A 24,673-nucleotide genomic window follows, 5' to 3' on the forward strand; every position below is an offset into this window, starting at 1 on the left:
GAAAATCATATGGAAAAAGTGTTTCTCTTCCTAGCAAGGAATGTATTGTACTCATGAAAGATACACAACCCACAGTTAAAGTTTTTAAAGCTCTCTCAAGAGAATTTAGCAGACCAGGGTGCCCAGTTACTCAGAGAGATCTCACACCTTGTCCTTCTATGATATGATTCCATTCACTACGTAGTCCAAGTGGAATCTATTTGCTTCTTAAGATTTGGTCATATACAACAGATGGCCTTTGTGGAAGGAACACTGGGAGGAATGGAAAAGGTTGGGAACCCCTGTTCCGGAGAATGGCATTTGGGGGTAGGCCTCCTAGGTTAAGTCTGCATCTGCCACCAAACCACTATGTGACCGTAGACAAATCACACCTTTTCTGCTGCTACTGTTTCCCCACGTTAAACTGTATTCTACTACCACTTATCTTCATTACAAAGTCTTCAGTCATTAAATTATAAAGCACTACGAACTCCTAGGGTGAACATCAGTGAAGCACATTATAAATTTATGCCTGCACTCTGTTTGCAACTCAAAATTGCATCATGTGTTTTCTAAATACAATTTGTTAATTAAATTCCATTATCAATATGGGATGTGCAAATATCCCAGCTCACACTGTGTAGTCTGCACATGTAATTCACCACTAGAAGGAAACTGATACTGATGTTACATTTCTCTTAAACTATATAATCTACTTTTGACCTCTTTGGTCTGTTGATGAGTTTGTTGGAAAGTGTTTTATCAAACATCAATTAATTTAGTCTAAATGATAGTCTATTCTCACTAATTATTCTCTTATTAAAGTGAAGCTACACCACACTGAATTGTTTTTAAGACTATTTTAAGACTACATGTGTTTTGTGGTTCTTACACGTATCTAGCACCCAGCTGTTTACTTATGCTCTACATGGTGTCCAAGTTTTGGCCCAATTCCAATATAGGGAGGGGATTTCAACTTCTGATTTTCTTAGTTAGATGGGGAGTTACATGGGATGGAAGTGCTGCAGTTTTGTTGTAATGGAGGTTTTCTCCAAGTCTTATGCAATGACTCAAAGAGCTATAACAGTCAGTGAACTACATGTATAATTCACACTACCTTCTCATACCTGAGAATGAGAAGAAAATTGCACTGTTAACATTTAAATCCAATCCAATGCCCACTGGAGTCAAAGGGAGCCTTTCTATTGACTAATGGGCTTTGGCTTAGACCCTAAATAAACATTTACTCAAAAGCAATACATATATTTAAAAATGACATTTTTCAAAACTCATTTAAAATATACTTGCCACAATTTTGGTTCGTCCATAATTCCGGCCATTGCTGGGGTCTCACTGAGGGACACCATTTTACTGCTGTTTTCAACCAGGAAGTTCAAGGTGCAGACCTACGGCCAAATATTAGTATTCCTGCCAAGCACCTGTGTGATGGCAAGGAGCCATATGTATGTGGCACATTCAAGATCCTGCCACTGCATAGCTATTCATCACAGAGCGAGCCAGCAAGATCCATGGCAGGAGCCTCTCAGCGCTCTCAGAGTAGCAAATGTACTTGATGGATGATGGAACCACTATTCCCCCTTCGGGCACAGGGCTTACCCCACTGCACTTTTAACTGCCAGCACATAGCCCACCAGCACTACTGCTTGTGCACTAATGAGCAGCTTTGTACATACTTCTGCTAACTTGTGCACCTGCACAACTAGGTGGGAAGGATTTCACCAGTAACTTGTAACAAAGGAATTGCTACACAGTGTTTTTACAGAGAATCTTTAGTTTTTCATTTTGTGAAAAAATAAAAATATATATTAACTATTAACTACATTTTACTGTAGGTACCAGTGTCATTTAATCAATGTGTGCAGCCTCCCCCTCTGGGGGTTGAATTTTGAATGTGCTTTAATTTTACACAGCTAAACATACTCCAGTAAACTGTGTCTGGCACACAGAGGTTACTCAACAGCGTACAGGGGTTCATGTTTTAATGCACCTCAAATTTCACTTCACCCTCCAGGACTAACTCAGAAAGTGAGTAATGTTAATATAAAAGCAATTTTCACTTTTTTTGTTCATTTAAAAAAATTTCTGAAAATATAGGACACAGACATAGAAGTATTTGGTATATGTAAGAATACAAATTGCAATTCTATTAATTTTATTATAATGATTGATGGCACTGGTAGGCTTCAAACTTGCTTAAAAATTGTGAATATGTACAATAAACATGTTTAGCTGATACCTATATATCTCGTGGCTAGGGAAACTGAAGTTCAGTGTTTTGTTTTAAATGTGGAAAAACACAGATTTTTATGGTTTTTTTAATCAGACAATTTTGTTTTTTCCAATCACGGAAATCTAACATCCCAGCTAATGAGTGGACATTTCTACCATATATGTATAAAAATCTCCTCTTTCACCACAATTTCTCCAATATTTATCCCCATTCAATTTCTCTTTATACACACACATTTTAAATATTAAACCAATTTTAAGTGAACTAAAAAGTTTTTAATGAATAGAGCTTACCCGAAAACCAGCTTCTCTTACTCATTCAAATGCTGGGGCGCACTCCTGTCACAAATGTCAGCACACAGTCAAGAGAGCTGCTTCATGCTTCTTTAGTAATCGTTACTATAATTCATTTGTAAAACAAATACTGGCGATGAAGTGACAGTTTAAAAAATAAATAGCTGTTTTTCTCTAAAAATTAAGGAACTAATTTAGCTACAAATTTGTGTATGCTATATACCCCAGCATATTCTTATTATTGCTCTATTTTACTAAATCTGAACAATGTTGTGAAAGTACAGTTTATGTTGTACTTTTCACACAAAATGACTTCCACTAGCGGCACAGAATAGTAAAGAGTGCATCAAAGATTAAAAGAAAAATGTTATATTCTATTGCTTTGAGAAATGTGATAGGTAATTAAAAATCATATGTACAAGGGCAGAGTTAAGACTATGTATGCAACGTTAAGTTTGTTTCACCTTAAATATTTATGTGGAGTTTCCTAAGATTGTTTTGAACAAACGAGAATTTAAAAGAAACTTTATAGTCTGGAAATATTAGAGAGCACAGGGACACCATCCCAGGCACAGTCTGAAGTCTTCAGAAGAGAATCCCTCTCCTATGAATTGGAGAAACTTCAAAGTGCACGTCTTCTGAACCCCTTGCCCAGCCAAAGCAGAGCCCCTACACAAGCAGAGCTTGCAAACTTGGTGGAATAAGCATGTACTCCAGCTGCAGACCTAACTGGGAGCCCAGAACGGGGGGGGGCGGGGGGGGAGGGGGCTCCCCTTCCTAGGCTCCTTAGTGTATCTTTGGCTATTGAAACTCCTAGCTGGCTGGGAGAGTTTGTGGGTGTAGGACACCAGGGAACCACTGACACTGGGCCCTCATAAAAAACTTTATGCACCCAAGGCATTGAAAAGTCTTTGCTGAGTTATATAATTTTTGTTGTGGTAGCCACATGCTGTTGAAAGTTATGAACTCAGTATATAAAGGCATCATTGTGGAAAACTTCATGCAGAGGGTCATAGAGTATCCCTTGTGAATTATTTTCAAATTCTATGGCTACACTGGCTCCAGTATTCCCTAACCAGTTACCCAACACCAGCTCCCACATTCTCAAGCCTCCTTTATCTCTCAAGTTCTTCTCCTATTCTTCCAGAGAACCTTAGGAAGGCCACAGAGACTATTCCTCAACCCCTTATATAGATGTAAGGGCTAAGGCAGATTCCTTTGTTTTAGCTCATTTTCAATATGAAGTGAAATTAACCATGCACACAAGAAAAGAAAAAGAAAAACAAAAGACAACAGCCACAGTCCAGGATTAGAGTTGGGCTAAAATTACCAAATTTTTCTTCACCAACATGGGCACATGCAAATTTATATTTGGCCCAAAATTCCTACTAAAGGTAATGTGCGTGTTAATATTTTGCAAATCAACAAAGACATTACTGTACAACAGTCAGATATACGTGCACAGCTCTAAGACTAGTGGTTACCGATCGAGCTAGCAGATGAGTGTCCAGGTCCAGTTCCAACAGTTGCCCCCAGAACACCAATCAGTATACATGTCCACTGTTACATGATCACTGTTTCAGTTACAATCACCAGCTAAGTGGAAACTTTTAAAGACAGTAAATCAGCAACCTCCTCTTTCACATAATCACACAAAATCTGGAGTTGTTGCATCATTTGGTTTGGAGTGACTGAAATGGAAAACAAATTCAGAGTGAACGAAAGATGTCACTCACGACACAGTAGTTTGTAAAATACCACAGGAATAAAATAGGAGATTTGCCAGAATGAGACAAGAACATGCTAAAAACAAGGAAAACAGACTCTCCCCCACCACCTGGGGACAGGGGGCAAGCATTAATTTATTGATCCACAGATATTGAACAGGCAGATTCCCATTAAATCTTTGGCACTGACAATTTCATTTGCCAGTTAACTGAATACTATACACAGACATGAATGCTATGTATTTTTTCAGTCTGCTATTTCACAGCCATTGAGGTTACTATTTTTCTAAGTAAGGATGGCTGGTCTTGACTCCCATAGCAGCTCATCAACTCCAGTCCTTAAATGACCTAAGAAACTGCTGATCAACAATACAGGGACTCTTCTCCTCAATGGCTTCTCATGTTGCCTTCAGTATTTTCCATCAGCTCTGTCCTCAAAGAGAGGATAAGACTCAAACATGAACTTCATGCATAGCAGCAGAGAGATCACCACTAACATTACAAACCCACATCACCAGCCTGGAACAGTTCCTCTTGCCTTGGACTCCTTTTGTAAACACCATTACAAACAGGTTCCCTGTTTAACATGATAGTTGGTCTATGAGGGTATGTCTACACTGCAATAAAACACCCATGGCTCACTTGGTCAGCTGACTTGGACCCATAAGGATTTGGCTGCAGGGCTATAAAATGACAATGTAGATGTTGGGGCTAGGGCTAGAGACCAGGCTTTGAAACCCAAGTGGGGAGAGTCCCAAAGCCCACGCTCCAGCCTGAGCCTGAACGACTACACTGCCGTTTTATAGCCCCATGAACCTGAATCAGCTGACCTGGGCCAGCCATGGGTGTTTTACTGCAATGCAGACGTATCCTCAGACACACCGGGCCTGTGGCTTTGACAACAAAAAAAGTGACAACACACTTTTGTGAATGAGGGCTTCTTTAACAAGCCAGCACCTGTTTGTGACCAGTTGCAGGCTTGCTGGGTAAAGCATTTTGAAAACTGTGCTCCTCTGCAGGTCATAACGGGGAAGTGAACCCTCCGCTCAAAAAACCCCCAAACAAACCCAAAGGCATTTTTACTCTTTGAATCAGACAGCAGCTGAGCTGACACTTGCCAGCTTTCTGAAACTGCAGTACTAGGGAACTCTACAATTTAAATATTCAAACTGTGTTTGTACCGCCAACATTTAACCTCACATTCCAAGGCAGGGTTGGGCTTGGAGCCTGGGACATTCCAAAAAGCATTCCGTCAACAAGGCCTCAGGAGGTAGTCTCCAACTTGGGAGCATCCAAGATAAAAGACTCAGAAGAACGCCTTCACATTCCCATTCATGTTACAAATAAACAGAGTATATACATGGGTGGAATGGGGATAGGTTGCTCCCTACACACAGAGATCCTGTACAGTTAATCCTCACACTTTGCAGGGTATTGTTACCTATATTTTCTGGTCCCAGTGCCATCAATATCAAGCACAGCTTCCCATATTTTTTACCTTGTGACAGAAAAGAACAATTGCTTCATTAAATTCCAAGGACAATTTAGTAGTGAAATTCCTTTACCAAACAAATGCTTAAAACAGAGAATAACTTCGGTCAGTATTATCTGACTACCATATTCATGTAACATGGCCACATTAAGTTAAGCAGACACAATTTCTTAAGATTGGTGTTAAATTTCTTCTTGAAATCCAAGCTGTGGTCTGGATTGCCATCTTACGCAAGAATGTAGTAGTGCAGCAGCTGTACGGCTAAGACACATTAGTACAGGAATTGGCATGTGCACAAAAGACATCTGCCATCTCCAGTTTATACAAGGAATACGCAGAAGATAGATCCATTTTTTAGCCAAGAGAGAATGCAGAAAATATAAACGACAAATGTTACAGATGAGCCACGGTCTAGGTTTTTTAAAATTTATTATTATTATTATTTTTTTTTTACAAAATATATGGTTCCAATCCAATACCTTGAATAGAACAGTCTCTAGAAAAAAGGCATTTTGTTCCCCAGAATAAGAACCTGTTTTAAGATCAAAAGCAAACCTCAGAACTGGTATATATGCAGGTGCCACTATCACAGATGTATCTAGCATGAATTCAGCGATGTGAATGGTGCAAAAAGTTACACAGCAGGGGAAAGTGGGTTAGGAGGAATGCAGCAGGAAGAGCAACTAAGGCTTATCTATGCTGCCCTGCAGTTTGGACTACAAGGACGCGAACAGCAGTGCACACCAAAGTGCTGCACTCTGTAACTCTCCTGTGAGGCCATTTCAGGCCTGAATTTTCAGGTGTGAACTTCCCTGTTCACATTAACGTAGTCCTCTTCAAACAGAAAGACATTAATGCAAAAAAAGAACCTTTTAGTTTATGTCCACAGTGCCCACATAGGGGAGTTACTGCACAGCACTTTGGTGTACATTGTTGTTCACGCCCTCAAAGTCTGAACCATGGGGCAGTGTAATCATAGCCTCAGTTAAAGGATTCTCCCTAAAACACACTTAAGACTCCCATTAGTTGCTTTTCCTGACCCACATCAAGGACATCAAATGGGACTCTAAATCACACTTTGTATGCACCCATTTTCTGACCATTCATTTACATCACTGCCAAATTTAGTCTGAAATATTCATTCTAGCAAAGCAGCATCTCACTTTCTTGTTTGCAGATGCTACACCGTTTATCTTAGCACAATTATATATTATTCAACTAACTGTAGTTACTTCTACAAGCTTTACACTAGATAAATAAAATAATGATTTGTTATCACGTAGTTATTTAAACACTTACCTTGCAAGCGTTAAGTCTTCTAGACAATTTAACTTATTTCAACGACACTTCAGTTTGATTCAGTCAAATTATATACATGTTTTGTAGTTGCACACTAAAAACATTGATCGTATTTTCTTTGGACATTGACATTAAATTGAGGCAGCACCTTCTCTGATCTTCTATTACTTCCCTATGTTTAATTTTTGTATTCTCTCTTCCCCATAAGAGGCCATATACCAAATAGCCCCTTTCTCACCACCCCCCGAACTGGTGCACATAGATATTATAAAAGCAGGGTTAGCCTGCATCTGTGTGCTGATTAGCTGTGGTTCCCTTCACAAGTCTATTTCCCGAGGCACACTGTTTCTGCCAGGAGCAGAAAAATTTACACTGTAGGAGAGGTGTAGCTTGTGGGGGTGTCACATAAGGCCAATTGCCAGGACAAGAAAATGGTGTAAAAGCATTGCAACACAGGCCAGGGCTCTTAGACTTCCATCCTGGAATGCCCCATGCTTTCAGTTGCAGACCTTCTGCTGAGTGACTTCTCTGGGTGCTTCAAAGGGAGTCACAACATTCCATTATGCTCTTCCTTTGGTTCTCGTGTTTGAAGACATAGTTTGGCCCAAATAGTCCATAAACCTTTAGTGGTGAAGGCAGCACTGATATTAAGGCTCATGTGAGTATTATGCAGGCACTCAGGGCCATAAGTTCCCTGGCTTTCCAGGAAAAAAGTGTTTTTAAAACACTATTATTTTTGACATGCAAACATAAAATGACCTCAAATTAGGTCACTTACAAGATCTTATGGAGGAGGACAAGCCTGTTTATGCAAACTAAGATTCACAGGAAGAGAGAAACTAGGAAGCTGAATCAAAGACTTTTCAAAGGCTGCTCCCTTTGACAGGATGCCCTCTGGCTTTCCAACCCCACAGCCTCCTGAAGGGAATGCCATAGCAAATGGGACGGAAAAGGCCACACTAAAGTGTGGCTGTTAAAAGTCACCTGGTCTCTACTGTCAGGCAGCATCCTCATCCAGGGATACATCACCACTCTCCAGGACACACAGCTTTATTTAAACTAAGAGAATCAAGAAATTAGAGTTTTGGTCAGACTTGGGGTTAATAAACTTCCTCCCAGAGGTGCAGGATTTGCAGTTTGCAACTTCCATTGATGCAGTTTCCTCCGCGGTAGCATAGATGGTGATTCCGCAATATGCCTGGCCAGTTTCTGCCAAGAAACTCTGGATGGTGATCCAGAAGAGCTCCAGTGGATCTCCCAGGTTCCCTAGTTAGGCCTTCTCTCAGAACTGGGGATGCACTGCTCAATTCTGACCTGTCCAGCAGAGCTGGATTGCAGACAACTTGCGCTGCTTCTTATCACTGGGCCTTGCAACCTGCATTCTGCCAGGAAAACTCAGCGAATGAATCAGATTCTGGTATAGTATTTGCATGACCATTCCTCATGATGGTATAAAAATGGCCTTGACAAAAGCTCCTGCCCAGACATGAATCTCAGTGGGGAAAGGATTATTCCTGAAGTTTATGGCTTGTTAACTAGACTACAATTTCTGTCACTGCTCTGAAGTAAGTGTTCTCTGACTAAAACCATTGTGTGAAACTGGAACATTTAGTTATGAAAGCAGCTTTTAAAACTGTTTTTTTTTTATTGCAGTCTACAAAGTAGGAAACGAATTGCAATTATTTTTCAGTTAAATGCAAACTATGCAGATTTATTAAAAATTCAGAGATTTGAGTAGCAGTCACTTCAATATGCACGTACATCTTTTAAAAACTCTAAACATAATCCCAGTTAGATATTGCTGTTCCGTTTGAAAACAATGGTTTAGCAAAGACACTTCCATTTAAAATAAAGGTGTATATTATTTTTAAATAGGGAAGCCACTTTGATATAGTTCATCAACAATGAATTATGTTCTTAATATTTTCTTCATACAAACTACTTTAGGGATCATGACACAACCTGCTTTGTTTCAGACAAGAGCTGACAACTTCTAACATACTTATCCCTGTTAATGGAAACTACCTCAAAACTCCAACAGTTGGAAACAATCTGTTAAGAACCTCTCTCGTGTGTGTTTAAAACTCTTCTTTCTACTTATAAAATATATTAAACAAAAAACTCAAAACCTCAAAAGCTAAACTGAAAATAGTTTGCTATTGAAACAGAATTTAATGTTGGGATCATCTTCTCATTCTTATTTAAAACCCAGGCTGCTAATGTATCCTGTTTGAAAGGCACCAAAGCAGAACACAAAAAACATTTACCCAGTCCAGTAGGTTTTCATAATCGGGCAGAGTTTACCTGTCTCCGACTGACAGACTTTAGATGAAATACAACAGCAGGATATAAAAAAGTGAGTGAATTGGTAGCTACACAGATTTCAGAGTAGCAGCCGTGTTAGTCTCTAAGGTGCCATAAGTACTCCTTTTCTTTTTGCAAATACAGACTAACGAATTTATTTGAGCATAAGCTTTTCATGCTATCGTGGCACCTCAGAAGAGCTGGAGTCAGAAGCTCCCTCAGTAAAATGAGCTCTTTTATGCGAAGCCTCAACAAGTAGGTCATCTTCATGTTCTTTGTTGTTCAAGAACTCCTGGTTCTCTCTCTTGCGTTTGTTAATCAGGTGGTTTTCTCCCTCATTAAGCTTCCCCTCTGGGAGACCCAGCGTCCTAAGACAGACTATAGCTGCAGCCTGTTCTGCTAGCTTCTTTGACTTGTCCCTGAAGAGTAAGACAGAGCACAGGTAAAGGTAGAAGCAAAGCCTGCATGTTGCCAAGTACAATATTACATGCCTGAAAGAATTCATTTCCGGTCTCTGCTGCAACACAGTGAAACAAACAGTATGCAATACTCATGACAGCCTAACAGGTGGAAAGAGCTCAGGCACATTCACATCTCTTTAGATGCCTGTGCTTCTCTAAGGTGTCACTTCAAGTAGGAAAACGCTGTCTAAGAATACTGAGCCAAATCCTGCAGTCCCAACTGTCTTTGCTCAGAAGGTAGGACGCCAGTGGGAGTTTGGCCAATTGCTGCAATCCTTACTCCCACTAACATCAAAAGCCCTGAATAAAGCACACAGAGTTTAAAAGAATTTATGGAAAGAGCCTCAAGTCCAAATGTATCCCTAAATGTGAGTGCAACTCCACTGAAGTCAGATAAAATGGGCACAGTTCCACCAGGACTGAAACCCAACAAACTAGCTTTGAGGACAGGGCTATGTGTTCTTGAAACTTAACACACGAAAGGATTCTCTGTTTCTCTTCATTCAGCTAAGCCTGGAATGAGAATTATGGTCTAGCTGGAAGTTTGCTGAAGTCTGAGTAGTTCATAGGAATACTGATTGACAATTATAGCATTGGAAGTACAATGCTAAAATAACCTGCTGTCTGTTGCATATACGTATTAAAAGGGGATTTGTCTAACACTGATCTTCAATTTGCAATTTACTAGATGCAACCCTATGTATATCTTCCTGAGACAAACTCAAGGAATTTCATTATTAATAGATGCTTCTATAAAATATTATTGTGGAACCTTAGTGCATCAATTGAGGCAACTACTGATTCACTTTGTGACTTCTGGCAAGTTATCTAACCCCTCTCTGCCTCATTTTTTATATGTAAAATGGGAATACTACTTATCTTTGATGGGATATATGGATGAAGAATACTTTTCAAGTGTGGAGTATTTTTTATCATGGGCATTTCAGATTCAGTGTTTCAATACATTAATTAGTTCAAACTATAGACAGATTTCTTCCCAGCTTTAGGTTGGTTGTTTTTTTAACATGGTCTTGGGACAGGGAACATTTTAAAAAGTTGCTATCTGGATGCCTTTATGTACCATTTCACTTTATTTTATTTATTGAGTTACTGAAGGTATTCACAGTACAATAAGGCAGAACATTTATAAAAATATGGATTTGTAAATATTCCTAAATTGGACTAGGAGTCCAATCTAGCTCCAACTCTAATCAATGGAAAAACTCCTCCTGTCTTCAAAGTGAGAAGGAATGAGCAGGAAAGGGGATCTTCAGTAAGCACATGGAAAAGTTTGTGTAGATGAGAGGACAAAATGCCGAGGGGCAGTGTGGTGAAATAAAGCTGACTAGTTACACAAAATACAAAGATATTTTACAGTCAATATATTTGATTACAATTTGTCTGTTTCATTGTGTTTCCTATATTGCAATATACACCCATTTTTGTTAAATCTATTCCATAAAACAGTGGTTCCCAAACTTGTTCCACCGCTTGTGCAGGGAAAGCTCCTAGCGGGCCGGGCCAGTTTGTTTACCTGCCGCGTCCGCAGGTTCGGCCGATCGTGGCTCCCAGTGGCTGCGGTTCAGTGCTCCAGACCAATGGAAGCTGCGGGAAGTGGCATGGGCCGAGGGACATACTGACCGCCGCTTCCAGCAGCTCCCATTGGCCTGGAGCAGCGAACCACGGCCACTGGGAGCTGTGATCAGCTGAACCTGCAGACAAGGCAGGTAAATAAATTGGCCCGGCCTGCCAGGGGCTTTCCCTGCACAACCAGTGGAACAAGTTTGGGAACCACTGCCATAAAACAGTTAAATTAATGTAATCTGATTTTCAATATAAGCTCGAGTATCCCAGGCCTGAACCATTATAAGACTTCGTTCAAAGAAATAGATACATAATATTCCTAAACACTGGGATGAGTATCATCAGAATGCTGCTGATATGCAACTATCTCTTTTGCTTTATGAATCCAGAAAGTTGTGTCACTGCTCTGGAGCAAAAGTTGATAATATTGCCATCTACTTTCAAAGATGTCAAATGTTAACTGACCCAAAGGAAATATTTTTGTTTTTTCATTTCAGCAAGAAAAACAGCACAAAAAATACAGTTTTGGTTAGAAACAAACCAAATTCTTCTGATCAATTGTTCACTCAGCTCTAGTTGCCAACTGGATTGTATCTTGTTCTCCACCCTGAAAAAAGAAGAAGCCTTGCTGCTGCGTAAAGGTTATCGCCATGAAGACGGCCACGTCTTCCCTCAAAAATCCCTTGCTTACTGAGGGAACGTTACGCAAACAGTGGGCAGGATTAAGAAGTATTGCATTACTTTGACAAAGGTTTCCATGCAAAGCTTGTAGCTCAAATATTAGTGGGGAAGTGTTTTTTTCCAGTAGCATAGTTTAAAACTCTTAATGTTAGAGGCCTTTGCCTTATTTGAGGCCACCTTGAGGACTGTCCTAGTGGAAACATGGGCTCACACACTATTTACCTTTTAAGGATCCTACTACTCGAGACAGTCTTTCGGCTATGAAGGGCCCTCAGCTATGGAACTCACTCCTCCTTGGCATGTCTCATTTAATCATGTCCCACTTTAGAGAGACATTTTAAAGTTTTTTCCTTTCCATTATACCTTTATAAAGTAAAGTTTACTTAGTATTTTTTCCTCTCCATGTTTACATGTTGCCTTTCCAACAGTACATCACAAACAAATATTTTACTAAGGCCCAGTTACAAAACACATCAGAGAAGACTTACCATAAGGTTGATCTATATTTTTGTTCAGCTACTGTGACAACTGAACAGAATAATTTATCTAATGGTCTTTGAACCTAGAGAAAGGAGAGAATTACAGGTGTAACTTATTGCATTTCGTAAAACGAGCAACAACAGAGTCCTTCCTAGTCTTTTTTACTCTGGGAGCATGTAACACCATTAACATTCCAAGCCTTCACACTGCAAAATTCCCCTCACGTGTTCAAAATATTCAAGGAATCTATTGTCCAAACTAGAGTTGCTTCAAGAACTGCTTGATAGGCACATTGCACTTACCCATATCTCTAACAACAGCTATCACCAGATGCAACATAGGCAAGTACAAGAAACCCTGTAACAATTACATCATAACCTGTGCATACTGGAAATTTCTTCCCAACTCTAGTCAGTAAAAGATGGAGGGTTTGTCTCTTTTATATGTTTATGCCATCTAATAAAACTGTTGATATTATCCTTATTCACATCTAACCCTTTTGAATCCTGCCAAGCTCTTGGATTTAAATCGTATCCTGTGGCAATGAATTCCACAGTAAGTTGTGTTGTATTAAAAAACTGTATTTCCTTTTATCAGTTTTAAATCAGATGCCTTTCAATTTCATTACCTGTCTAGTTTTTCTTGTATTAAAGAGACTCTAAATCCAAACTTTGTAAAACTTATACCGATAAAAGTTACAGGACCAAATCGCACCACGACAGGGTTCCTTACCTTTGCTTAATCATTTAGAAACCTGATCATGCAAACATGAACTACCTGGCATAGCACTTATGACATGGAGTAGACTGTTAGAATTTTGAAATTAAGATGTCCTTTTGTAATAGTTGTTCACTCTCTCATTTTATAAACATGTTTTTCTTGTTTATCTACCACAGCAGTTGCAAAAATTGCTGCTGCCTAGATAGAAAAGAAAAAGCAGACTTGTGACATACCAGATGACATTAGCAAGAATGAACACAATTCTAGGAATTCAGTGGTGCTACATTCTAATATTCCATGTCTCATTTAGCTTTTTAATATTAGATATAGTATCATTTATCATGTGTTTCCAGAGACACAAGGAAAATTCAGACAGGCAGTGCACACATTTTTTTCAGGAACACAGCAAAATAGCATTTTAGAAAATGCTATTAGTGAATTTAAAAATGTTTATAATCTGGACATAACGACTGGGTGGCCCAATGAAATAAGACACTACTTCTTTCACCTACACAAGAATGAGTTCAAATGTGGGCTTAGTGAAATATAATAAATAAATTTGATGGTTTCATCCATATCCCCTACTCTGTGTATTACAAAATTACCTCACAATTGACCATTTCCATTTGAGGCGCCCATGGGCCGGGGGGTTGCCAGTGGGAAGAACTGCAGGTCAGAATTGAGATACATAGACAGAATTGTAAGGGGGAAGCTTGCCCAATACTTGAGTTCCTCGCTATCATTAGTGCTAAAACAGATCACTAGTTTTATACAGAAAAAATAAGGACATTTTCATTGGATTTTAAGGGAGGTTAAATTTTACACCTAAAGAGAAATGTTTCTATGCTGTAGAAATGTGCTAATTTCGTGTTATAACGCACCATAATTTACATGTGTGTCCATACCAAAGCATCTAGCAACTGTGTCAACAAAACTCCAGTTTAAAAATAAAAAAGCATTTTTAAACTTCGAGAGCGTCTTGTTTCAAACCAATCAATTCACAGTTTCCTGATAGTCCTCAGTAAACTATGGCATAAATGTATTAGCTAAGGATCTGCCTTGTACTTTTGTTGAGAAATGCAGAGACTCACAGTTTCATAAACAGGTTGAGGGTGCTTTGCCTTCCTACACCATTCCAAGAGATACATTTTGGGAGTAATCTGTGGTGGATATTCTCGCCTATACAGAAAAATGAAATACAAAATAATCCCACAATTGTAGTGAAAAGGTTTGCACAGAAAATATTTCTATAGAACAGACCTATATTAAGTTAGACAGGTAATCTCTCTATCAATGCAGGATTGGTACTATAGTATTTTTACTAGTTTTTGTTTCCAGTCTAATTTTAAAACTCCCAAGCGACAGGTCTCCCATCCCTTTCCTCAGGGAACTGTCCAATAAATACATCTTTAAATTGGTATCTAAAAACTATTATTAAATGTTGTTTCTTTATTTACCACCTCCCACCTTCACTCGGTGCAGTCATACAAGCAGTGACAAGGTACTGATAGGAAAGCTGGGCCAAATTGCCTGCATTCTATTGCGTTTTGGACTGAATCTGACAAGCTGCACCACAGGGGTTTTTTGATAATTACCATAAATATTTTCCAAAAGTGGTTTAAAAATGTTTACAGGAATTAATTTATTAATGGGGAAAAAAAGAGAAGACGTGAGACTGGTTCTATAAGACATTGCTTCTACTATCGAAGTGGGAGTATGGTTCCTAGAGTGTGGCAGAGAACAGAAATACTGTAGACACATCATGCTCAGTCTTTAGGAAGTCACTCCTGCTGAGTTTGAAAGCATAGTGACTGCCTTTGAAAGGCATCTTGGGCAATACTCAACCAGTACTCTAGGCACCGAATGGCTAGGCAGCAGTTCTGCAGAAAAGGACCCAGTGGACGAGAAGCTGGATATAAGTCAACAGTGTGCCCTTGTTGCCAAGAAGGCTAACGGCATTTTGGGCTGTATAAGTAGGGGAATTTCCAGCAGATCGAGGGACATGATAATTCCCCTCTATTCGACATTGGTGAGGCCTTATCTGGAGTACTGTGTCCAGTTTTGGGCCCCACACTACAAGAAGTATGTGGAAAAATTGGAAAGAGTCCAGTGGAGGGCAACAAAAATGATTAGGGGGCTGAAGCACATGAGTTATGAGGAGAGGCTGAAGGAACTGGGATTGCTTAGTCTGCAGAAGAGAAGAATGAAGGGGGATTTGATAGCGGCTTTCAACTACCTGAAAGGGGGTTCCAAAGAGGATGGAGCTAGACTGTTCTCTGTGGTAGCACATGACAGAACAAGGAGTAATGGTCTCAAGTTGCAGTGGGGGAGGTTTAGGTTGGATGTTAGGAAAAACTTTTTCACCAGGAGGGTGGTGAAGCACTGGAATGGTTACCTAGGGAGGTGGTGGAATCTCCTTCCTTAGAGGTTTTCAAGGTCAGGCTTGACAAAGCCCTGGCTGGGATGATTTAGTTGGGGACTGGTCCTGCTTTGAGCAAGGTCCTGCTTTGAGCAAGTTGGACTAGATGACCTCCTGAGGTCCCTTCCAACCCTGATTCTATGATTCATTGGGACAGGACTGACAGGTTTCTCAAGAGACTGGACAAACATGAAGTATAAAAAAATTATTCTGCAGGATCACTTCAAAATTAGGTGATCTTTGATCAATAACAGAATGTTTACAAACTGTGATTCGCACAGTTCCTCAATTTAATGTCTCAGGGAATGCCTAGAGATATCTTCTGAAGACTCCTGGTACATATTAAAGAAAAATTATTAATGTGCTTTCAAGCTCCTGCACAGTACATAGGTTTAGGAGAGGTAGTTTCAGTAGAGTGATATACTTAACTAATCACTGACCATTATTTCTTAAAAAATATATTTTCTTAATAGAAAAAGCATTTTGAGGCTGCTTATTACTATGCACTTCATAATTTCCTGCTAGAACTTCCTTGTTTCAGCAGAAAAAAACCACAGTATTTAGAAAAATATACTGTGGCTTAATTAAATTTCATTAAAAAGAATTAAACTCTATGAAGTTTTAACACACAAAACAGCTTTGTTTAGATCAATGTTCACATTCTTTTATGTGTGCCTGAAATTTATCATCATCAATTAACATACTGCACTATTTAATTAAATGTCATATGGACTGTCTCCTCTTAAAAAGTTTATCCAAGAAGGTGCTGTAATATTTGAACTGCCGATTTTCACCTATAAAAGTTTTGTCAGGTACCAAAGATCAGACAAAAAAGTGTAACCGTAAGTTCAAAAAGATGGTGAAGAATAAACTTTGCATGCTTACTTGTCAAATCTAACAGCCATTTTTATCACATCTGTGTCTTCCATCTGCTCATCTTCATCTTGTGTCTTGGCCTTTAATGATGCCTTCTTAGCTTCCAGAATAGCTGTTGTTTCTTCATAGAAACCGCCCATTTCAAATACTTCACTATTAAAAAAATTACTTCTATTATTAGCATTAGGAGTCAATTTATGTGTGTTCACACACCATTTTAATAACTACAATAAATATTAAAAATGTATTTCAAAGAAGTTGCATGTGCTTAGAAAACTAAGTTGAGGTACAGTTATATGCTGCAAAGTAACGCTGTCTAGAGTCATGGGATTCTATATTCATCACCTGTCCTTGGCTTCTTGCAAAGTTTGCTCAGTTTACAAGAAAGAAGTTCATTCCTCTACCTGCTGACCTAAAGACTCAACCTGGGATCTGAAAGCCAAGCCAGAAGCCATCACAGACGCTGCAATTTCAATTAAATTACAACTTTACAGATGCATAAACCAATAAAGATCCCAACTCTCTCTCCCAGTCTTGTATCAGCTCTGAAAGGCTAGTAGGAACAAAAAGTAGTTAACATTGTCAAAAGAATTTGAATACATATAGAGGGCAGATCTGTTGAGCAAGATGATATTTTTACAGTCCTTTTTCTGATTTTTACAGTCCCTTTTCTGATAATCTGATTATCTTATGCATTAGATATATCAGAGGTGCAACTGCACTGCCAAAATTGGAATCCATAATTCCCCACACATGGTAGTAACTATGAAAGCTGCAGTGTACACAATGTTCAGTATTTTTTTAACCACTGTATCATAACATGTCTCATAGTGGGGTAAGGCAACTCAATAGTAAAAATGCATGTGTGCTGTGTACACTATGGTCTCCATTGTTGGTGTTATCAGTAGAACAATAGAGGATGAATAATTATGTAAGTGAGGAGGTTCCTTAGAGTGGACAAGGCCGTCCATATATGCTGAGCCATGTAAACTCTTTTCTGACTTTAATATATTAGTGCACACTCTAGCACTCAATTAGAATGAAAACTCTGTAGTATGCCAAAACTTTTACTGGTGGCAATTTAGCGTTAACACCACTAGGCAGCAGTGTTAAATCACATTACTATCTACAGGTTTCAGAGTAACAGCTGTGTTAGTCAGTATTCGCAAAAAGAAAAGGAGTACTTGTGGCACCTGAGAGACTAACCAATTTATCTGAGCATAAGCTTTCGTGAGCTACAGCTCACTTCATCGAATGCATACTGTGGAAACTGCAGAAGACATTATATTGTGTATATAATGTCTTCTGCAGTTTCCACTAACCAATTTATCTGAGCATAAGCTTTCGTGAGCTACAGCTCACTTCATCGAATGCATACTGTGGAAACTGCAGAAGACATTATATTGTGTATATAATGTCTTCTGCAGTTTCCACAGTATGCATTCGATGAAGTGAGCTGTAGCTCACGAAAGCTTATGCTCAGATAAATTGGTTAGTCTCTCAGGTGCCACAAGTACTCCTTTTCTTATTACTATCTACAGAGATGTTTTCTCATTTTAAAAAGAACTAAATGTTCTTCAGTTATGTAGTGATTAAATAGACTGTTCAAAACATTGTTTCAAAGGCTTATGGACCCGCTAAGACAGGTCTGTGAAACTGCTTCCTGGTCAATCTCTTTCGAGGTCTACAAAAATGCAAAAAAGCTATGGAACGTATTTTCAAAATGGCACAACATTGCTCTTATACAGTGAAGGTCTCTGTTTAATTATTTCATTTTTATAAACTGTGCCTTTCATTTCTCTAGATGCATCCAAAATTTAACACAATCAGTTTTTGTAAGAGCCCCCCCCTTCGACTGGGTAAACTTTCCCCTTTCGCTATTAGTTACACAGGGAGCCCTTAAAGAGGCAAGAGCCCCTTTTTCTTCTGGCCAGACAGACAAGGACACATTGCATACAGTTGCATTGAGCACATTCTGGCCAACACTGCCACTTGTTGCTGTGGAAGTAGCATACCAGATAACCAAAGAAAGGGAGGTAAACGGTTATCCTAAAGATGTAAAACAGCATATTGCAAACACAGAATTATGCTATGACAGTGGCAGAAAAAATCCCCTATGAATTAGCTGAGTCAAGGGAAAGCTCATCCCTCTGGTACCAGCAGATGAAATGCTGGCACCTGCTGGAGACATGATACTGGACTAGATGAACCACAGGTCTGATCCACAAAAAGAAAAGGAGTACATGTGGCACCTTAGAGACTAACAAATTTTACTTCTTTTCTTTTTGCAGATACAGACCAACACGGTTGCTACTCCGAGGTCTGATCCAGTATGGCAATTCCTATTACCTATATAAAATGCTTACCAGATTTCTTGAATCGACTGTGCAGCATGCAGTTTCTTTCCCTCTGTGGTTTCTAACTGTTCTCTTAACATCTGACAAAGACAGTACTTTGTGTTGGTATAGTGATTATCATATCTCACTGCCTGAAGGAAAGAGATATGTAATATGTAAAAATACACTAAAGAAAGAACTATTCCTATTACCTAACCTTTCACATGTTTCTGGCTACATTTCAAAATAGTTTAAGGAATGTACAGCACAGCGTATACAGTTCTCAATAAAGTAAAGTCTACTCAGTACTCTCATTTATTAACATAGTCCAGAACTGGGTTGGTGTTTTTTTCTGGAAAAAAAATCTGAATTATTTTATTATTGGCTCTTTATACACTTGAGAAAAACAAGAAAGTAGTTGACAAGAATTTCACACATATACTACTTTACTACTCAAATTGATGGATGTACACCTTTGGGTGCAGTGGAAGTTTGACTAATTTGATTTTTGTCCTTTTCCATTCCTTGATTTTACCCTCATGATTTGAACAGATCAAAGCTGTATGTGGTCGCGGGAGGGGGAAAGGTTTTGTATAAAAATAAATACAGCTTTCACTTACTGCAAATGTGGCCTTGTTAGCCAAGTCTCCAATTCAGCAAGGTACCTAAGCAGTTCAACTGAAGTCAATGGGACTATTCACATTCACAAATGTCTTGCTGATCTGGACATAAGTCACCTCTGATAGTTCAGAAGTATGAGCTGTATTGTAAATTCTGCTTTAGGAATAATCTTTGGTATTTAACTGCGTAACAGGTAACTCAACAGACTGGGCCAAATTAATCTCTGATTTAACGCCAATGACAATGGAATTAATAGCACAAATGAATTGGCACACCTTTTGTAGGGCTGAAAATATATTTCTTTATTATGCATTTTCGCTGCTGTACAACATTGCAGGCAGTACGGTTGACTTGAAGAGGCTGGCGCATGTTACCTTGGTGATTCTTTTCTTGAAGGACATCCTTGATAGAACTGAATGCGCACCAACCTGCTTTCTTTCTTCACAAGAGTTCACCTTCCTGATCGTGGCGCATATTAATTTCTTGGCCCAAACATACATATTGGTCAACTTCTTCTATTTGTTCTCCCTTGATTGTTATTTGGGCTTTTGGCAAGGTATCAGACAGCATACATTTTGTTTTGGAGCATTTAGTTTTCAGTCCGACTTGGCTGCTTTTTGTGTTGAGTTCTAGCAGTATTTTCTGTAGTTTGACTGTATTTTCACACAATACCTTCAGCTCAGCTACTGCCAGCAATGTTGTAAGGCAGCAAAACATGGGCACTGATGAAGACAGCAGAGCAGCAACTGTCTGTCATGGAGATGGTGATGGAAAGAAGAATTCTGGGAATTTCAATCCACAACCGAGTCCCCAGTGAAGTGATCAGACAGCAGAGTGGAAGGCAGGATGTCGTCACTGAGAGCAGGCATAGTAAAATGCGATAGGCCTGGAATACAGCGAGGCTCACTGATAATCAATGGACTGCAGCTGTTGCTGAGTGCTACCCACAGGAACCGAAACAACCACTCGGTCGACCTCCAAAGAGATGGGAAGATTTTATTGTGAAAAGACATGGCGGCACAAGAAGAAGGAAGGCCAGGATACGAGCAGAATGAAAGACGTGTTGTGATCGGCGCAATCTATACGAGGGCTGAAGGACTGATCGATCAAGGTGATGATGCATTTTAGGCCTTAAACTTATTTTAAATTGAACTTTTCTAGATTTTAGCATGTAGTTTTTTTCATGATGGTTACAAAATTGAATAAGAAAAAAAAGTAAGACACTGAAGTCCTATTCTTTTAATCTGTTTTTTTTTAAAAACATGCATCTGTGATAGGGCCTTCAGTGGCCGGGCACCCTAGTGGCTAGATCATTGGTTAGGGGCTGGAGGAGGGGACCTGCCCTCCTTTCCCTCAGGTCCTGGCTCAGAGTCCTGGGCCACTCACACCTCTTGACAGGGGAGATGGATCTTGCACCCAGCCATGAGGTCGGGGGGCTCAGGACCTCGTGTCTCCCTATGTAAGTCCTTTAGTTTGGGGAGTGGCCCTGCTAGTCCAGTTTCCCCACAGTTGGGGCTTGGCGGTAGATTCCTGTTGGCAGGGGAAGACTTGCTTCCAGTGGTTGCATTGGCAGACAGGTTGCGTCTCTGCCTTTAGGCAGACACACAGAGAGCTCCTGCCTCTTTGTCAGTCAGCCCCTGACTGAGCCAGGCTCCCCTCTTTTCTCCCCCTTCCAGGACTGGCATTGGCTGCAGGTTTAAGGGGCGGGTCTAGCTGAACCCACAGGTTTTCTTTAACCCTTGCTGTGCCTGGCAGCCGTCTCTGTGCTCCTTCACAGCAACTCTGTCAATAAAATGGTAGATGGCCCACCAATTGCACTATAATGAAACAACTGACTGAACAACCTTCTCTGTGCTTTTCTGCCATTTGAAAAAACCTTAACATTTTCTAGAAGAGGAAAATAATTCTCTAGAGTAGTTTAAATGACTTTAGAAAACTGTGAAACTCTGCAGCCTTCCTAGACAGAACTCATCTTTCTATTCCTACTCCATTCAATATCACATTCACTGTTGTAGCATTCACAACATTGGCACTAGTTCTGCATAAGTGCAGAGATTTTTGAGGGCATCCCAAAAGCCTGAGAAATCTTTCTAAAACCTGGGCATCAAGAATGAGAATAGGCAACCACAGTATGTAATAAAACAAAACAAAATATTTACTGTATACGAGACAAAAAATTCAGTGATGTAGTCACTGAAAAGTTGGTAAAAATTGTAATAGTTTTCATCTCATGCAATATGCAAAAATATTACAGGAGATTTACTAATTGAAAAACAATGAGGAATTAAAGACACCCTACACAAACTTGGGTTAACATCTCTAAACTATGTTAATTACAGGTAAAATCTTCCCAAACGTACGTATTTGATGTATTCTTGCATGACTTCCTTCAAGGGACAAAGGCCTTCTCTTCTGAAGATGGATGGGTTCCACATGGCAGCACGAGCTATCATTACCGATGAAGCACCTGCTGCTTGTTGGAAGGCTTCAATGTCAGTATATTCTTTGATGAAGTCATGAGATCCTCCACTGAAAACGAACATCTTTGTTATGATTAACAATGATTAACATGACACCACCATGCAGAAAACAGTGTATTCTGCGCATTAATAGAGCTGGGCACGCATGATAATACAGAAGGCTTATGGACTGTCATGTTATTCATTGTTGGTATAATCTATTTAGGAAATCAGCACCACTCTGGGAGAATGGATGGCTTAGAGCAGTGGTGGGCAATCTGCGCCCCATCACTGGCTTAAAGGATTATTAGTAATGGGATATGAAAGCCTTCCAAAGTCAGACCAGACCAGTAGTGACCAAAAGTTATTAGCATCTGATGACTGATTGGTAAAATGACTGACTCTGTAAAATGAGTTCGGTGGTACCAATCCAGTTTCTAGTGAACAGTTCTCCTTAACTCAAGACATCCCCCAATAAGCATAAATTGGCTTAGTTTCCCTAAAGGAGACAAGCGCTGATTTTGTATGTGCCACCTTCATTAGCTACACAATAGGTTTTAAAAGTCAGCTGTTCTGGAAAGAGAATGCTGTTTGGTGGCCTGTGCAAAATGAATTTGAAGATCTTAGTTCAATTTCCAGTGGATCAGGTGCACCTCCAAACCTGGTACCCCTTGTTGGTAATTGTAGTAGAAAGGACTAACATTGAATGAGCATAGGCTCAAGTCTGAGGCAAACGGGCAGGGGAACAGTGAGTAAAAAGCGTGCTCTGCCTCTAGCTACGCTGTACCACGTTCTATGGCTAGAAAACATCATTTTCTAACATTATCAATCTAAAGCTAAAAATAATTTAAAATCCTGTTTTCCCCTCCCAACAATTTTCTAACTGTAACAGAACACTCTAACTCACTTTGAAGGTGGACTAAAACTAGTCATAAAAATTCTTCAGGGTCCCCTTAAATGAAGAGCTACTGTTAATTTTGACATATAGGATAGTTACCCAACATTTTGATAAGAAACCAGAGCTCCCACAGCCAGGTGTACTTTGGGGAAATGTATCTCAGCAACAGAAGGCTTTGGAAGGCTGTGGCACTGGTTTCAAGGCCTAGGCGATCAGAGAGTGGGGTCCTGTTGCCCAGGGAGAAGTCTGCACCAGGGAGAGTGCCTGAGAAACCCAGAGCTAGGAACAGTAATCAGTCACTACCCAGATGGCTTAGAAGCACATAGAATTCAGCCATTGGATTCAAAACAGAACACTGGGGTCTGCCCAGAGAGGAGGAGGACTGGGCCATGTCATGACACAATACTAGTGGTGTTCACAGCATAACAATTAAGGAGCCCTTTTTGCACTAAAACAAAGACAGTGACATTTCAGATCGCAAACTTTGAATACCAAAGCCTCACTCTAACCTTGTGATTTGACAACAGATGTAATTATCTCATTTGCCCTATATAAGGAGACCCTTAGTTTCCTGCACTTAATCCCTTCTTGCTCAGTTAGATTTCCTTGGCATAATGTCTACTACTAGACATGGATACCTTAAGATGACCATCTAACTTACTTTGCTATTACAGGAACAGAGACTGCCTCAGAGACGGCTTTGATCACTTCACAGTGGACAGGATGTTGAGGCCTCTCCTCCTTCTTCCTTCGCAACACAGAAAGAAAAAGACAAGATCAAAGATTTCTAGTGGAAATTGTGCATAAGTAAACTCTTAGCAGACAATTCCAGTCCTGTAGTGACAAACCTAGTCAGTCTCAGTTTACGTTCATATGCAAGGTGTAAAACTGCGTCACACGAAACACACCTTGAAAAATATTGCTATTTTGGTTCCCTGTGCAGGTGAAGCAGCTAATGTTTGGGGTGCACAGCTGTACACCTCACACACCTGAGAATTAAAATCTAGCACGCAACTATTTAATTCCTTTAATGTTAGATAATTTTTCCCTTCTATTTGGTTTTACCAAGGCTAAGATTTTAGAAAAACAGAAGCATATAGTTAAGCTGCTAAATCTCTATTTATGCTCCTGAATAAGAAGCCTAATGTAGAAAGTACTAAGCACCCAGCTGCTGTCATTGAAATCAGAACCACTTCCTTGCAGCTGAACTAGACAAGGTGAAGTAAATTTGCTAGCTCTAGTTTATTTCTCTTTACCTGCCAACAAATAACAACAGTAATAATAATTCTTTCCACACAAACATATTTACCTTCCATGGACTGCAATGGCAGCAACACCAGTCTTTTCTATCCTCTTCACCAGGCTTATAGTGTCTTCAAGCTGAGGAGGGAAAAAACGGAACACGTTATTTTAGTTTGATGGAGGAAGAGCTCTTCATCACATGATCATTATACAAACACATGCAGGAAATCTGTTCTCCCATCGAAGTGTACACAATTCCTACATTACTACGATCATACCCAAGATGAACATAACCCTTAATATAAGCTTTACTGAGAACTATTTATTATGGCTAAAACAGGATTCCAGTCATGCCATTTTTAATATGTCTCTTAGAAATTACAGCTTAAGAACCTGCTTGACCCAGGGAATACAACATTTGAGACTAATTCCCTTCACACGTCTCTGGGTTGTCTTTTAAAAGACATAAAAACACACTTGATTGGCAGGTACTATTTCACTGAATATGCTATAAGACATATATACTGCATCTTGGATGGAAGAGATATCAC

At 39.6% G+C, this 24,673-nt stretch overlaps 1 protein-coding gene across 6 annotated transcripts in view; it reads right to left on the reverse strand.

Moving 5' to 3' along the window:
• Positions 1–6,154: 6,154 nt before the first annotated feature.
• DUS2 (dihydrouridine synthase 2) overlaps positions 6,155–24,673 on the reverse strand; it is a 55,732-nt gene continuing 37,213 nt past the window's right edge. For all 6 annotated transcript variants that reach the window (XM_048870740.2, XM_048870739.2, XM_075118344.1 and 3 more), the window contains 8 exons: positions 24,190–24,260; positions 23,542–23,628; positions 21,884–22,052; positions 18,933–19,054; positions 16,576–16,719; positions 14,363–14,450; positions 12,560–12,633; positions 6,155–9,764 (listed from right to left, as the gene is read on the reverse strand). In XM_048870740.2, coding sequence (XP_048726697.2) covers positions 9,524–9,764; positions 12,560–12,633; positions 14,363–14,450; positions 16,576–16,719; positions 18,933–19,054; positions 21,884–22,052; positions 23,542–23,628; positions 24,190–24,260 — 996 coding nt within the window. In that variant the 3' untranslated portion in view covers positions 6,155–9,523. The remainder of the gene's footprint in view (positions 9,765–12,559; positions 12,634–14,362; positions 14,451–16,575; positions 16,720–18,932; positions 19,055–21,883; positions 22,053–23,541; positions 23,629–24,189; positions 24,261–24,673) is intronic.

Source organism: Caretta caretta, chromosome 12 (assembly GCF_965140235.1).
Source record: "Caretta caretta isolate rCarCar2 chromosome 12, rCarCar1.hap1, whole genome shotgun sequence".
Lineage (NCBI taxonomy): Eukaryota > Metazoa > Chordata > Testudines > Cheloniidae > Caretta > Caretta caretta.